The 15,870-nt window shown below is 41.6% G+C and overlaps 1 protein-coding gene across 1 annotated transcript in view; it reads right to left on the bottom strand.

The window, feature by feature from the left end:
• PEX6 (peroxisomal biogenesis factor 6) overlaps positions 1 to 15,870 on the bottom strand; it is a 195,307-nt gene that overhangs the window by 129,120 nt on the left and 50,317 nt on the right. The window contains exon 8 of the mRNA XM_029596736.1: positions 1,751 to 1,959. Coding sequence (XP_029452596.1) covers positions 1,751 to 1,959 — 209 coding nt within the window. The remainder of the gene's footprint in view (positions 1 to 1,750; positions 1,960 to 15,870) is intronic.

Raw genomic sequence — 15,870 nt, forward strand, 5'->3', positions numbered from 1 at the left:
ACTGAGACACAGCAGTACAAACATTGAACTGAGACACAGCAGTACAAACATTGAACTGAGGCACAGCAGTACAAACATTGAACTGAGGCACAGCAGTACAAACATTGAACTGAGGCACAGCAGTACAAACATTGAACTGAGGCACAGCAGTACAAACATTGAACTGAGGCACAGCAGTACAAACATTGAAGTGAGGCACAGCAGTACAAACATTGAAGTGAGGCACAGCAGTACAAACATTGAACTGAGACACAGCAGTACAAACATTGAAGTGAGGCACAGCAGTACAAACATTGAAGTGAGGCACAGCAGTACAAACATTGAAGTGAGGCACAGCAGTACAAACATTGAAGTGAGGCACAGCAGTACAAACATTGAAGTGAGGCACAGCAGTACAAACATTGAAGTGAGGCACAGCAGTACAAACATTGAAGTGAGGCACAGCAGTACAAACATTGAACTGAGGCACAGCAGTACAAACATTGAACTGAGGCACAGCAGTACAAACATTGAACTGAGACACAGCAGTACAAACATTGAACTGAGGCACAGCAGTACAAACATTGAACTGAGACACAGCAGTACAAACATTGAACTGAGACACAGCAGTACAAACATTGAACTGAGACACAGCAGTACAAACATTGAACTGAGACACAGCAGTACAAACATTGAACTGAGGCACAGCAGTACAAACATTGAACTGAGGCACAGCAGTACAAACATTGAACTGAGACACAGCAGTACAAACATTGAACTGAGGCACAGCAGTACAAACATTGAACTGAGACACAGCAGTACAAACATTGAACTGAGACACAGCAGTACAAACATTGAAGTGAGGCACAGCAGTACAAACATTGAACTGAGGCACAGCAGTACAAACATTGAACTGAGACACAGCAGTACAAACATTGAACTGAGGCACAGCAGTAGAAACTGTGAGAACATAAGAACATAAGAAAATGCCATACTGGGTCAGACCAAGGGTCCATCAAGCCCAGCATCCTGTTTCCAACAGTGGCCAATCCAGGCCACAAGAACCTGGCAAGTACCCAAAAACTGAGCAGAAAGAGTACACTGTCTGAAGGTGAAGACAGTGTACTGTTGTGCATATGACTACAGCTGAGAATAAAGACTGTTTTAAGAAAGGCTGGAGTCTGACTAGTTGAGGTCTCCAAGCCTGTGGGAATCACCACTCATTGCCACAGTTGCTAATACAGTAAACGAGGGCAATAAGACTTATTTTTAGCAATGGAATTTTAAGACTCAAAGGTCAAGGGGAGGAATATGTACAAGCTGATGAGGAGAAAGCAGAATTGCTTAAATATTTCTGCTCAGTGTTTACAGAAGAAGGGTCAGGAACAGGACCACAAATAGGAATGGGTGTAACAATTTTCAGACAACTTGGTCTGTGAGGAGCTAGAAAAACTAAAAGTAGATGAGGAAATGAAGCTAGACGATTCAAGAAACAATAAAAAGTTAAGATTATTTTTATAGTTAAATCAAATTTACATTTAAATAATATTAAGGCAATATTGATATTCATGTTTAAAAATAATCAAAGAGTTCTTACAATAAGAAAACAACCATCACCAAAGCCCAGTTCCTAGACATGTAAAAACTCAAAGTTCATGACTTTATTGTGATTGAATGTATGAAAAGCAACAACAAAAAGCAAACAATATTGGCTTCAACTCTGAAACAAGACTATCACATTAAAAGAGTAGAAAATGGTTTCACTTCATACCTGCATGACCTGCCTGTGTGGACAAGCAGCTGACAGAGGACAGAGGTGACCCTGGAGTCTTCTCCAATTCCATCACGTGTATGTCCAAGCATGTCGATGTTTTTTAACAGTAGGATGCAGGGACAATAGAGCTGAGCCTGTGAGAAAGTGGACTGCAACTTCGCCTCTGTAGCACCACTGCTGTCGCTACACAAGTTTACACAGTCAACCTAGAGAGACAAAAACAGTGCAGAAATAGAGTGGATGGAAGGGTGAGATGATACCCTAGAGGAAAGGCGAGATAGGGGAGATATGATAGAGATGTTTAAATATCTCTAAGGTTTCCATGAACAGGAGATGGACATCTTTTTCAATGGAAAGGAGGCTCGAGAACGAGGAGTCATGGGATGAAAGTGAAAAGAAATAGACTCAGGGGTAATCTTAGGAAATATTTCTTTATAGAGAGGGTGGTGGATGCATGGCACGGCCTCCCAGTGCAGGTGGTGGAGGCTAGGACAGTATCTGAATTCCAGAAAGCATGGGATAAGCACAGGGGATCTCTGAGGGAGTGGCAAGGAATGTAAAGCTACATTAGTTGGGTGGATGGGCAGATCATGTAGGATGTATGGTCATTTTCTGCAAATGTAAGAGAAGTCGTCTGAAAGGAAAGAAAAGGAAATAAGAATGATGAGCTGAACAGGACAAAATAAGAGCAAAGGAGAGAGAAGAGGAGGAGAATGACAGGGAAAAGAGAGAATTTCTTAAAGTATAGTGTGTAATTTGTTCCCACCCAGAAAGCGAATGTTCTCCAACCACTCACCCACCCATCGCTAGTAACTGCCCTTCCTTTTTTGAAATTGTTTTTATTAAGAGTGTAAAAAACTGTAAGCAATTATATAAGAACATTCCGTAATTATATCACATTCAGTGACATTGTGAATAAATATTGTAAACTAACATTTAAACTCTGCTACAAGTAACATTACCAGTATTCATTCTTAACAGATACAAAACCAATAAACCACATTGGCTGTGAATCACAATAAATGATTGTGCTTTACACCCTTCTGTTTTCAACCCCTTCCCCCCCCTCCCCCTTGCTCTTGAAAACCGAAGTGCTAGAAAGTAATAAAAATTGGATGCGATGCAATTCAGCCCTGTCCCTTACATAGGACCCAAAGAGGAGGTTTAGTTCCCTCCCACCTTTCCTCGATGAAACTCCACGTACTCCTTCCCTTCTCCCTGTCCAGCTTAATATGCTTGAGCGTGATAATAAAAGGCTAGCACATGCCTCTTAGTTCATCCCGAGGTTTGCCAAGAAGTGTAAGGGTCCCATATTTTCTGAAAAGTCTGAACCGTCTTATGTTTGCATGCTGTGATTTTACTAAGTCTATATATATTGGATACTTTCTTTTGTACCTTGGATAATTGAGGAATGGTAGGTGTCCACCAGTATTTGGCTATAACACAACGTGCTGCGACAAATATATAATAATCCACTTTCTTTGTTTGCTGGGCTTGCATGGTCATAGAATCATTCAGAAGAACTTGGCTGGCAGTATAACCCTCATCAGAAGAGTTCATCACTGAAAGCCATTGAAATACCTGTTGCCAAAACTGTTGAATATATGGGCAGGACCACCACATATGTATATATCAGAACCAGCTTGTTGGCAGCCCTACCAACACCTCCCTGATTTGGCGGGGTATAATTTTTGTAAATAGACAGGGCTATAGTGCCAACGATATAACAACTTGTAGCAATTTTCCATGAGAGTTGATGCTATCAGTCCTCTTCCCATTCCCTTGTAAATTTCACACCATCCCTCAAGATCCACCTCCATACCAATGTCCTTTTCCCGTGCCTTAACAAAATGGGGTTTATCCAACCGATCAGAATTTAAAAAGCCATAAAGTTTAGCGATAACCTTAGACACTTTATTGGCCCCCCCTACATAACCCTTCAAAAAAGGTTACCCCTTGATGCAGGCTTCCACACACCTGCGACGAGGTCAAAAAGTGTCGCAGTTGTAAATATTGGTACTGATCACTGGCATGTAAGAACATAAGAAATTGCCATGCTGGGTCAGACCAAGGGTCCATCAAGCCCAGCATCCTGTTTCCAACAGAGGCCAAACCAGGCCACAAGAACCTGGCAATTACCCAAACAATTAACAATACAGAAGGACTTCTCTCCAGTCCATTCCTCAGTCCTTCATCCCGGGGATCACACTGCCTTTGCAATAGGCATATGCTCGAACATCGAAGCACCCCAGTCCTGGTGTCACCTATGTTTTTTCCAGGCGATCAACCATTCTGCCCACCAAAACTCTTCCATTCAGCCTTCCTTCTTCCCCCACGGATTCACCAAATACTAGGCAATGGTAGTGGTGCATCATTTGTCGTCAGAGAGAAATGTATATATATTCCCTATCTGAATGATTGCCATCTCATACCGTCCAGTCCAATGCTACTAAGAGGCAATCTTGGCATCCGATTCTGGCCTAGACAATCTAAGACTCCTAATCCACTACAAAAAAAAATTAACCCTCAGCATTGGAACCTATTCTACCTGAAATTCATAGAAGTATACAGTTGCAAAATACACAACAGGTTTTCCTACCTTATCCGAGAGCATTAGCCCTCTTCACATGGTCTATAACTCTGCTCACGGTACTACAAGGACAGTGCGCCAAGCCATGACTTTTTCTGCAGCATATAAAGCAGCCATCTACGTAGTTCCCCACTCCTCTAGTTCTTTAAAAATCTTAATTAATAAGGGGGTATAGTTCAGATGAAAAAGATCATCCAGCCTTTCGAGGTAAATCCCTAAATACTTTATCTGTTGTGGCGGCCATTTAAACGCATAGGCTGCCTTTAGGTCCGCAGCTTGTCCTGGTGGGACAGAGATATTAAAAATCTCCGACTTGGCCCAATTTATTTTAAAGCCCGATATGGAGCTAAACTGCGATATTTCCACTACAATCTCCGTCAGGAGATTGTAGTGGAAACATCTTTATCTCTGCCATCATTTGTAGTGGATTGTAGTGGAAACATCTTTATCTCTGCCATCATTTGCACTCATCGATCTCCCTGTCTGGCCAGAGCACCTGGGATCTCAGTGGATCTGAGATGGAGAACAGAATATTGTCAGCAAAAAGAGCCAATTTAGACAAAAAAACCCTGATATCTATACTTTTTATCCTTGGATTATTGTGAATTCTGATAGCAAAAGGCTCTAAAACGAGTGCAAACAAAAGCGGTGAAAGAGGACAGTCTTGCCAAGTCCCTCTTTGTACCGGAAAAGAATCCGAATAATCCCCATTTACTTTGATACAAGCCATCAGGGAATCATACAATTTGGCAATCCATTGAATATACTGAGGTCCAAATTTCATATGATCTAATAATTTGAACAAATATGGCCAATGCACTAAATCGAACGCATTCTCGGCGTCAATAGTTAAAAGCAAGGCAGGTATATTCTGCTTTTGTGCCCACCATATGAAATTTACTGTCTTCCTGTCATTATCAGAAGCTATCCTGCCAGGGGTGAATCCTAATTGGTCAGGGAAAACAAGATCACCCACCACTCCCTTTAACTTATCTGCCAAAATATTAGCCAGGATCTTTAAATCAAGATTGATTAGGGAGATTGGGCGGTATGAACCACATAAAGATGGATCACATCCCAGCTTGGCCAAAACTGTATTTCCAGCCTTGTTAGTGGACTGTGATATTACCCCACTATCTCTCACTACTATCTACCTGAAGACCTGAGAACCCAGCACAACATAAAAACATTCAAAAAAGACCTAAAAACTCTTTTCTTCCGCAAATTTTTCACTGACCCTCAGTCATCTGACCACACCAACCATCAAATGAACTCTCAACTATAATCTCCAACCAAACATGTTTACCCTCCTCATCCAACCTAAGAATACTTATTGGACTTGATATGTTTATTTCTGTATATGCTCAAACTACTATAATGTTTCAACACTTAAGAAAAAAATGTTCACTTTGTAAACCGTTATGATGGCTCTACCGAATAACGGTATATAAAACTCAACAAAGGGAATTAAACTTGTTCATAAGAAGATCAATAAGTACCTTCCCGAAGGTCTGGTAGAATTTTGCCGTGTATCCATCTAGTCCCGGTGATTTCCCTGCTTTGAGATGTTTAATGGCTGTTTGAACTTCCAAGGTTGTGATTTCCTTGTCAAGGCTAAGACATCCCGACTCTGATAAAAGGGGTAACACCATGGTACGTAAATATGTATCTATACCGGATTCACTAATATTGGCATCCGCACTATATAGTGCTGCATAAAAATTTAAGAAGCGCTGTCTAATTTCTTTGGTACTCGTTAGGATTGATCCCTTTTCATCTTTAATTTTAATTATATTGTTTTGAGTTTGAAATTTCTTCAATTTTGGAGCCAAAAGTTTCCCCGCCTTGTTCCCCCTTCAAAAAGATTTTGCTTAAGAATGTCTAATTGGAAAGCTATTGTGGTGGCATCTAAATTCGCTATTTTATCTCGCAATCCTTGGAGAGTTTGCCAATTGTTCTTAGAGGGATGTAGTTTATGAGTTTGTTCTGCCACTCCAAATTGAGCCATCAAATGGCCCCGTTCTTGATGGGTCATTTTTTTGACAAGTGATGCTCTCACAATCAGGTGGCCCCTGATGACTGCTTTCAGGCCTTCCCATACTATTCTATTGGAGACTTCTGCATTATCATTGAGAGACAGATATTCCATAATAATGCTTTCCAAGGAGGGGTCAAATTCTACATCATCTAATAGAGAGTCATTGAGCTTCCAATAAAGTTGCCCTCTATCCAAAAAATTGAAAAGTTATCTCAACCGAAACCGGACTGTGGTCAGACTATGTGATTCACTCTGATATCAAATCTCACTGAACCTTCCCCCACACGCAGCCCATCCTTAGACGCCAAAAGCAAATGTGACAACCTAGCCTCCTTCTTCCAAAACAAAGTCACCAATCTGACAGCAAATTTTCCCCCTGACACAGACTTCACCATGACCCCCCCCCCCCCCCGACACCACTGCCAACCTTGAACACCTTGAAACCACATCAGCTTTAGAAATTGAAGCCCTATTAAAGAAAATCAAACCCTCCTCACACTCCCTAGACAACATCCCCTCCAAAATGCTACAAACCATCCCCAACACAATAGCCTCAACCCTCGCAGAGATTATCAATTGTTCCATCACACATGGTGTATTCCCCACCTCCCTCAAACAAGCAATTGTTAAACCCATCCTAAAAAAACCTAATCTCGACCCATCAGAACTATCGCCCAATCTCAAACAATCTATTAGCCAAAATCACTGAAAAGGTAGTCAACCTCCGCCTCACTGATTACCTAGACACACACAACATTCTATCCCCATCTCAATTTGGTTTCCGTAAATTTTTCAGTACAGAAACACTCCTATTGTCCCTCACAGACACCATTCTCAAAGGCATGGATAATGGTCAAGCCTTCCTCCTAGCGATGCTTGGCATCTCCTCTGCCTTCGACACCGTCAGTCACAAGATCCTTCTAAACAACCTCTGTAACATAGGCATATCTGGAACTGCCCATTGTTGGTTCAAATCATACCTTGAAAACACATTTCAAGGTCAAATTAAGCAATAGCGAATCTGACCCCATTAAACTTACCCATGGTGTACCCCAAGGCTCTGCCCTCTCTTCCACCTCTTCAACATCTACCTGCTACCCCTCTGCCACCTCTTAACCAACTTAGGCATCGTCTACTTTATATACGCGGACGATGTCCAATTTATTATCCCCATCACCGATTCACTAGACAATTCATTAAGAGTCTATAACAACTGCATTAACTAGATCAAACACCTCCTATCTAACCTCAACTTGGCACTCAACACCAACAAAACTGAACTCATTATTTCCCATAATCCCACCACACATCACCCCACACTTAATAACACATCACCCCTCTCTACCCCCCTCACTCAATAAGTACACAACCTGGGTGTTACTATTGACAACCAGATGAACCTTAAAGCATTCATAAAATTAACTTTAAAGGAAAGCTATTTTAAACTTCATGTGTTAAAAAAAATTAGGCCACTCCTACACACCCATGATTTACGCACCGTTCTTCAAACCTTAATCTTCGCCAAGATAGACTACTGTAATTCTCTCCTAATAGGCCTCCCCACCTCCACCACCAAACCCCTCCAGCTATTACAGAATGCCACTGCCAGAATACTCACCAATACCCGTAGAAAAGACCACATCACACCCATCCTAAGAGACCTACACTGGCTCCCGATCTCATCTAGAATTCTTTACAAAACACTCTCCCTTATACACAAAACCTTACACAATCAGAACATCACATGGTTAAGCAACTCTTTCCACTTCAACACCTCCAACAGGCCAACCAGATCTGCCTATAAAGGAACCCTCCACATCCCCTCTCCTAAAACTACACAACGAACCGCCACTAGGGACAGAGCACTCTCAACAGCAGGATCCATCAACTGGAACTCTATGCCTCCCGACCTATGCATTGAACCCTGCATACACAAATAAAAAAAAAATTGAAAACTTGGCTTTTCAAGCTAGCCTATCCATAATGCCTACCATTACCCCCAGCCACTTATGCTCTATTTTAAAGTTATAAATTGCTCTAAAGTCATAAAATGCTCTCTGAACATGCCTAGTCACCAAGCCATTTTCCTTTACACATATTTTATTTCAACAGCCGTCTACTCGCTAGTTTTAATGATATATACCGCATGTTAAGCATGCCTGTTACCATAATCTTTAACCAAACATTGTGTATAGTATACAATATATATATATGCCTTTAGTCTCAGTTGTTTCACTATGCATATAACATCATGCACCTTTCTTTAGTTTCAATAATATATACCTATCTCTAAATATGCCTTATTACCTAATTTTTATCCAAACATTGTATATAGTACCCAATATATATATATATACTTATATCAACAGTTATGTTCACTCTGCATATAAAGTTATTCTCCTTTCTCTGTTTGCCATGTAACCAAATTGTTCAATGTATTTTCTCTATCATTATTATATGTTCTATGTAAACACGGTTATCGTATAAAAACACTTAAATAATAAATAAATAAATAAATGTTCTATGTCCGTGCTAGTTGTATTATTTATTAAACCTTTGTCAACCATTATCATATCGATATGTGAGTAGGTGTTATGCGGGCGAGAGTAGAAGCTATAATTTTCGGATTTAGGAAATCTCATTCGCCAAACATCTACCACATTCAAATCTGTCAGCAAAGTTTTGAGGGCCTTTCTATCTTTATGGGAAGCTACAGCCGAACCCCTGGAATTGTCCAGTGACTGATTAATCGTCAAATTGAAATCCTCCCCTAATATAAATTGGCCTTCCACCGAATTCTGAAGAGCCTTAGCCAAAATATGAAAAAATTCCCTGTTGCGGTCCTGGTCGCTGGACTTGTGACCGGGTCCTTACCTTCCTCCCCCCAATATTGTATAGGGTATTGTGAGGAGCGCTTTAACCCCAAATGCCTGGCATTTAGATGTGATTCTTGAATCAATGCCACTGCTGCATTTTGCTGTTGCAACTCATTATATAACAGTTTACGTTTTCGAAAAGAATTCAGACCTTTGACATTCATAGATAGTATTTTAAATGCCGCCATTGGTGTTAAATAATATCATGAAACTTTGCATAGGTGAAGCAGACCAGATTAACCATTTAAGGAAGGAGCTTGTCATATATTTCCTGATGACCCTTCTGTCTAACAATCTGCTACTAGACTGAGTAAGGGAAATTCACAGCTGAGTATACCATCTTCGTTGTCTTATAGTAAGTAATAAAATAATAGCAGCCTTTACCCCTCTTCCCTCCCTCCCTTCTATTTCCCACAACAATCGTCCCCATAGGGAGGATTGAAAGTTAACATAGGAGGAAAATCACAAGGAACTCATATCCCCCCTGATGCCAAACGGTCATCCCCGCAACATGAAAAATATAGCGTAACTTGTTAGAACTGCATCACTGTAAACTGATTCATCCAAGGAACTTTGCCGCAAAATGCTAATAGTTCAGCCCGGCATTTTTGAACTTTCGTATTTAAGCAATACCAGTCTCATATTAGTCCTTTCTCAGGTGGCATCCTTAGAAGTTGTTGGGCTCGGGAATTCCGTTTCAGTCGACGTCCTCCTCTGTCCACCCGCTGCCGTCTTGGTTGCTCTGATCTTTGAGGCCAGAGTCGGGGTGGTATTTTGAACATCTTGAGCAGAGTAACCAGCATCCATCAAAACCTTTGCTGTATCATTCACATTCTTGATTTTGTAGGTGGTTCCTTGTTTCAAGAATTGCAACCCAAAAGGGTACAAGCCAGCGGTATTTTATCTCTTCCTGCAAAAGTAGGGCTGTAGCAGCCCGCAGCTCTTACCTCTTACGAAGGGTAATGGCCTCCAAGTCAGCGAATACCGTGATATGTCCCTTCCACTGAAAGGATGGCTGTTGCCTCACTTGGTGGTAAATCCTCTCTTTCTCCTGATAATTATGAAAGCACACTATGATGTCTCTCGCTTGATTCGGTTGCCGCTGTCCTAGCGCTCTGTGTGCTCTTTCAATTTTAATAGAATTCTCTTCCCCACCTACAGTTTTGCCACCTTCTTGAAGTAAGGTGGAGTAAATTTGTTGTATGACTTCCATGCAGTTCAAAGTGTCGTTGGACTCCGGTATTCCCTGGAATCGCAAGTTATTTTGCCTCGTCCTGTTCTCGATGTCTTCTAGTTTTAAAGCCAGGTCATCACAAGTATGTTGTAGGCTCCTCATGTCTTGTTCCATATTTTTAAGTTCCTCCGCTTGGGCCTCCATCCAGACCAGTCGCCGTCCGATTTCTGCCATGCCTTCCTTCATGTCGTTAATGGCAGACATATCATCATATTTATGGTTCTTAATATCAAGTCTTAGCTCGCAGAACCAGGATCGGAATTCCGCTCTGGTGGGGATCACCTCTTCTTTCTAGGAGGCTTTCCGTTCCATGTCTAGCTCGGGCCCGCTATCGCTTTCCTCAATGACCTCCGCCATTTTGATTTGAGTTGGCTCCCAAGTTTTCTCCGATCTTCAATACGAAAATTGCTTGAGATCTACCAATTTCCTCCTGGTCGTCATCCGCTCATTAACCGCTATCAGTCTATCCAAAATTCGGTCTGGAGAACCAACAGTTCAATGCGATGTTGTGGGATTTTCGCTTGGCATCTGGAGGAGCTCTCTTTCAAGCTTCCACCATCCCTGATGACGCCACTTCCTCCCCTAGTAGCTGTACTTCTTAACCAATTCTTGCACCTGGCCCAGTAACTTTTGATTATTTATTTAAAATGTCTTATATCCTTTAACTTCCATCACTGTTTGAAGCAAATTACATATTTATATTCATAATAAATACACATATGCAACACAATAAAAACAAATTCCTGTCCAGTACTTCCTTACAGGAAGCAACTAGACTTTCCACATTCAGTACATTGTATGTAAGAACATAAGAAAATGCCATACTGGGTCAGACCAAGGGTCCATCAAGCCCAGCATCCTGCTTCCAACAGTGGCCAATCCAGGCCACAAGAACCTGGCAAGTACCCAAAAACTAAGTCTATTCCATGTTACCATTGCTAATGGCAGTGGCTATTCTCTAGGTCAGGGGTCGGGAACCCATGGCTCGCGAGCCAGATATGGCTCTTTTAAGGGCTGCATCTGGCTCGCAGACAAGTGTCGCCACACTTTCCCGCTGACCCAGCTGCTCCCCGGTCCTCCTCCGCCCGGGCTTAAAATGCTGTCAGCCTGGGCGGAACGCGGCAGGACAGCTGGAGTCAGCAGCACCGGCGTGCTCTCTTCTCCCCCCCCCCGCGGCCCGGAAGAGGAAGTGGAGAGTATCGGGTGCGTGCGCGGCAAGAAGTGGCCACGCTAGTGCGCTCGGCATCGGCCCGAAGAAAAGAAGACTGCAGCGCGGCTCGGAGGAAAATGAAGATCTTCAACCGCGGCCGATGGGACTCTGCCTCCGCCTCCGCTGAAAATGAAGAGGTTAGCGTTGGGAGGAGGCTGCTGCTGCCGCGAGTTCCCGGGGTGGGGGAGAGAGAGAGTGATTTGCTCACTCATTCACTCTCTCTCTCCCCCACCCCGGGAACTCGCGGCAGCAGCAGCTTCCTCCCAACGCTAACCTCTTCATTTTCAGCGGAGGCGGAATCCCATCGGCCGCGGTTGAAGATCTTCATTTTCCTCCGAGCCGCGCTGCAGTCTTCTTTTCTTCGGGCCGATGCCGAGCGCACTAGCGTGGCCTCTTCTTGCCGCGCACGCACCCGATACTCTCCACTTCCTCTTCCGGGCCGCGGGGGGGGGGGGGGGCTGTTTGTGTGTGTGTGTGTGTGTGTGTGAGTGAGTGAGTGAGAGAGATTGCATGTATGTGAATGATTGAGAGCCTGTACATGTGAAAGAGAGTATGTCTGTGATTGAGAGCCTGCCTGTGAGAGAGAGAGAGCATGAATGTAAGTTTACCATTGGGAACCTGTATGTGTAAGTTTGTGATTGAAAACCTGTTTGTGTGAAAGAGTATGATTGAGATCCTTTGTGTGTGAGAGAAATCATGTGTATGTATGATTAAGAGCCTGTGTGTATAAGTAAGAGAGAGATCATGTGTGTCTGTGTGTGATTGAGAGCTGGTTTAGGTGATGGAGCATGTGAGTATGTGATTGAGAGCCTGTGTGTAAATGAGAGAAAGAGAGGACATGTTTGTAAGCATGTGAATGAGAGTCTGTGTGTGAGAGAAAAAGACAGCATGTATTTATGTGATTGAAAGCCTGTGTGTGTGTGTGTAAGTGAGAAAAGATAGATAGCATGTGTGTAAATGTGTAATTAAGAGCCTGTATAAGTGAGAGAGAAAAAGCATGTGTATATGTGAGTGACTGAGAGCATGTGTGTATAAGTGTGTCATTGAGAGCCAGTGTGAGAGAGAGCGCTGGTTTGTGACTGAGAGAGGAGAAAGTTCCAAGCAAACCACCCCACCTCCTGCTAATTCAGAACAATCTCAGGACACCTGGATATCAAATGTTCCCAGGTATGCAGAGCAAAAAAATTTTTGTATCCTTATTATTTTTCATTACTGGGTCTTTGTGTCTGCTATTTTGAAATATTTTGTTGGTATCTGGAAATGTTTTATATGAGTTTTTAATTATTGGATATTCCACTCATCAGCTGTTTCGAAATATGTTCTTTTTGTTAGTACAGTTTTACTGCTGATGATTTTATATTTCTTGATTTGTTTTATAAGGTTGTGTGATGTTTCTTTTTTCCTTTGTTACACTGCATACAGAGACTCTGGCTTGTTGCAGTTTCCAATTCAGTTTTTGTCTGCATGCTTCTTGTTATGCGTTTTGGTCTCTTTATTCTATGTTAGGTGAGGGACAGCACGTGATTCAGGTGAGGTTTTCTGCTGGCGTGTAGTTTCTGTGTAGGACCATATAGCAGCCTGACTTGGTCCGTTTTCCTAATACGAGATGTATTGGTGTCTTAAGGCCTGGTGTAATATTTTCAGAGACTTATTGTACTTTAAAAGTGTGATCTTACATAAAATGCACACATTAACTTGTATTTAGTTTTAAACATATTGTATGGCTCTCATGGAATTACATTTTAAAATATGTGGCGTTTATGGCTCTCTCAGCCAAAAAGGTTCCTGACCCCTGCTCTAGGTGAACTTAATAGTAGGTAATGGACTTCTCCTCCAAGAACTTATCAAATCCTTTTTTAAACACAGCTATACTAACTGCACTAATCACATCCTCTGGCAATAAATTCCAGAGTTTAATTGTGCGTTGAGTAAAAAAGAACTTTCTCCGATTAGTTTTAAATGTGCCCCATGCTAACTTCATGGAGTGCCCCCTAGTCTTTCTACTATCCGAAAGAGTAAATAACCGATTCACATCTACCTGTTCTAGACCTCTCATGATTTTAAACACCTCTATCATATCCCCCTTCAGTCGTCTCTTCTCCAAGCTGAAAAGTCCTAACCTCTTTAGTCTTTCCTCATAGGGGAGCTGTTCCATTCCCTTTCTCATTTAGGTCGCCCTTCTCTGTACCTTCTCCATCGGAAATATATCTTTTTGAGATGCGGCGACCAGAATTGTACACAGTATTCAAGGTGCGGTCTCACCATGGAGCGATACAGAGGCATTATGACATTTTCCGTTTTATTCACCATTCCTTTTCTAATAATTCCCAACATTCTGTTTGCTTTTTTGACTGCCGCAGCACACTGAACCGACGACTTCAATGTGTTATCCACTATGATGCCTAGATCTCTTTCTTGGGTGGTAGCTCCTAATATGGAACCTAACATTGTGTAACTATAGCAATGGTTATTTTTCCCTATATGCATCACCTTGCACTTATCCACATTAAATTTCATCTGCCATTTGGATGCCCAATTTTCCAGTCTCACAAGGTCTTCCTGCAATTTATCACAATCTGCTTGTGATTTAACTACTCTGAACAATTTTGTATCATCTGCAAATTTGATTACCTCACTTGTCGTATTTCTTTCCAGATCATTTATAAATATATTGAAAAGTAAGGGTCCCAATACAGATCCCTGAGGCACTCCACTGCCCACTCCCTTCCACTGAGAAAATTGTCCATTTAATCCTACTCTCTGTTTCCTGTCTTTTAGCCAGTTTGTAATCCACGAAAGGACATCGCCTCCTATCCCATGACTTTTTACTTTTCCTAGAAGCCTCTCATGGAGAACTTTGTCAAATTAGATATTCCAAATGATCCTCATTTATGGCTATTTGGCCTTCGGCAGCCTTCGCCCCTGACTGAGTTTCTGAGGTACTGTGCCTTTTTAAAGAAGGCGCCTTGGTGAGGAAAAATGTCATTTTTATCTACATGGCTGGGCTTGACACAATCTCAACATTCACTTTAGTTTAATCTGTTGGTGAAATTATTTACTTTTGAGTATTTATCTGCCAAAATTAGCTCTAAGAAATGCTTTTATTGGATGATGGATATTTGGGGTAAATTCAGAAATGTTCTTTCTCAAGGATTCCAATACTCTGGCACACTCTCCTAAATTGCCACCAGGTGTCCTGCAGAGATAAGAGTTAATCTATCAGTATTAATAAAAATGTCTTCACTTAAGATCTCACTACTGCTTGGTAACACTTAATTGAGAGGTTCTCGCCCTAGATTCCTATTTTCCTATTTTGTTATTTTCCTATTGTATTTAGCCTTGTATTATTTAGAGTGATAGGTGGGTTAAAGTTGGGCAGGGAGGGGAATAGGAAATAGTAAATTGTATCCTGTTAGATCTATATATTAGTCAAGTTGTATGTTTGAAGATGATGGATCTGTGTTTTTAATGTTGTTTGGCTCAAAGTTTTATAAATATATTGAACATAAATACATCAAATTGAATGAGAAATTGAAAATTAATAAAAAAGGATAATAGAAAGACTAGGGGGAAATCCATGAAGTTAGCATGTAGCACATTTAAAACTAATCGGAGGAAGTTCTTTTTCACTCAACGCACAATTAAATTCTGGAATTTGTTGCCAGGGGATGTGGTTAGTGCAGTTTGTGTAGCTGGGTTCAAAAAAGGATTGGATAAGTTCTTGGAGGAGAAGTCCATTACCTGCTATTAATTAAGTTGACTTAGAAAATAGCCACTGCTATTATTAGCAACAGTAAAGGAAAATTGGTTCTTACCTGCTAATTTTCGTTCCTGTAGTACCACGGATCAGTCCAGACCGTGGGTTGAGCCTCCTGTTCAGCAGGTGGAGACAGACCAAAACTGTGAGGGTATCCTATATCAGGACAGAACCTACCCTACACCCCCTCAGTATAAAGTACTTTCAAAGCAGATATAACTTCCCAAAGATCAAGCAAGCAATAAGAAAAAACTAACAAAGTGAACAATTGAAAGGATTCTGTATGAATAAAAACGCTCTTGCATACAATTTTATTTTCATCTGTTAGATGCTTCCGGTGCCTTTAGTAATAGTAGACAACAAATCAGATAATTGAAAAAACCTGTAGAAAAAGACAGAACATTCGAGCGGA

The sequence above is a fragment of the Rhinatrema bivittatum genome, chromosome 3, assembly GCF_901001135.1.
Source record: "Rhinatrema bivittatum chromosome 3, aRhiBiv1.1, whole genome shotgun sequence".
NCBI classification, from domain to species: Eukaryota; Metazoa; Chordata; class Amphibia; order Gymnophiona; family Rhinatrematidae; genus Rhinatrema; species Rhinatrema bivittatum.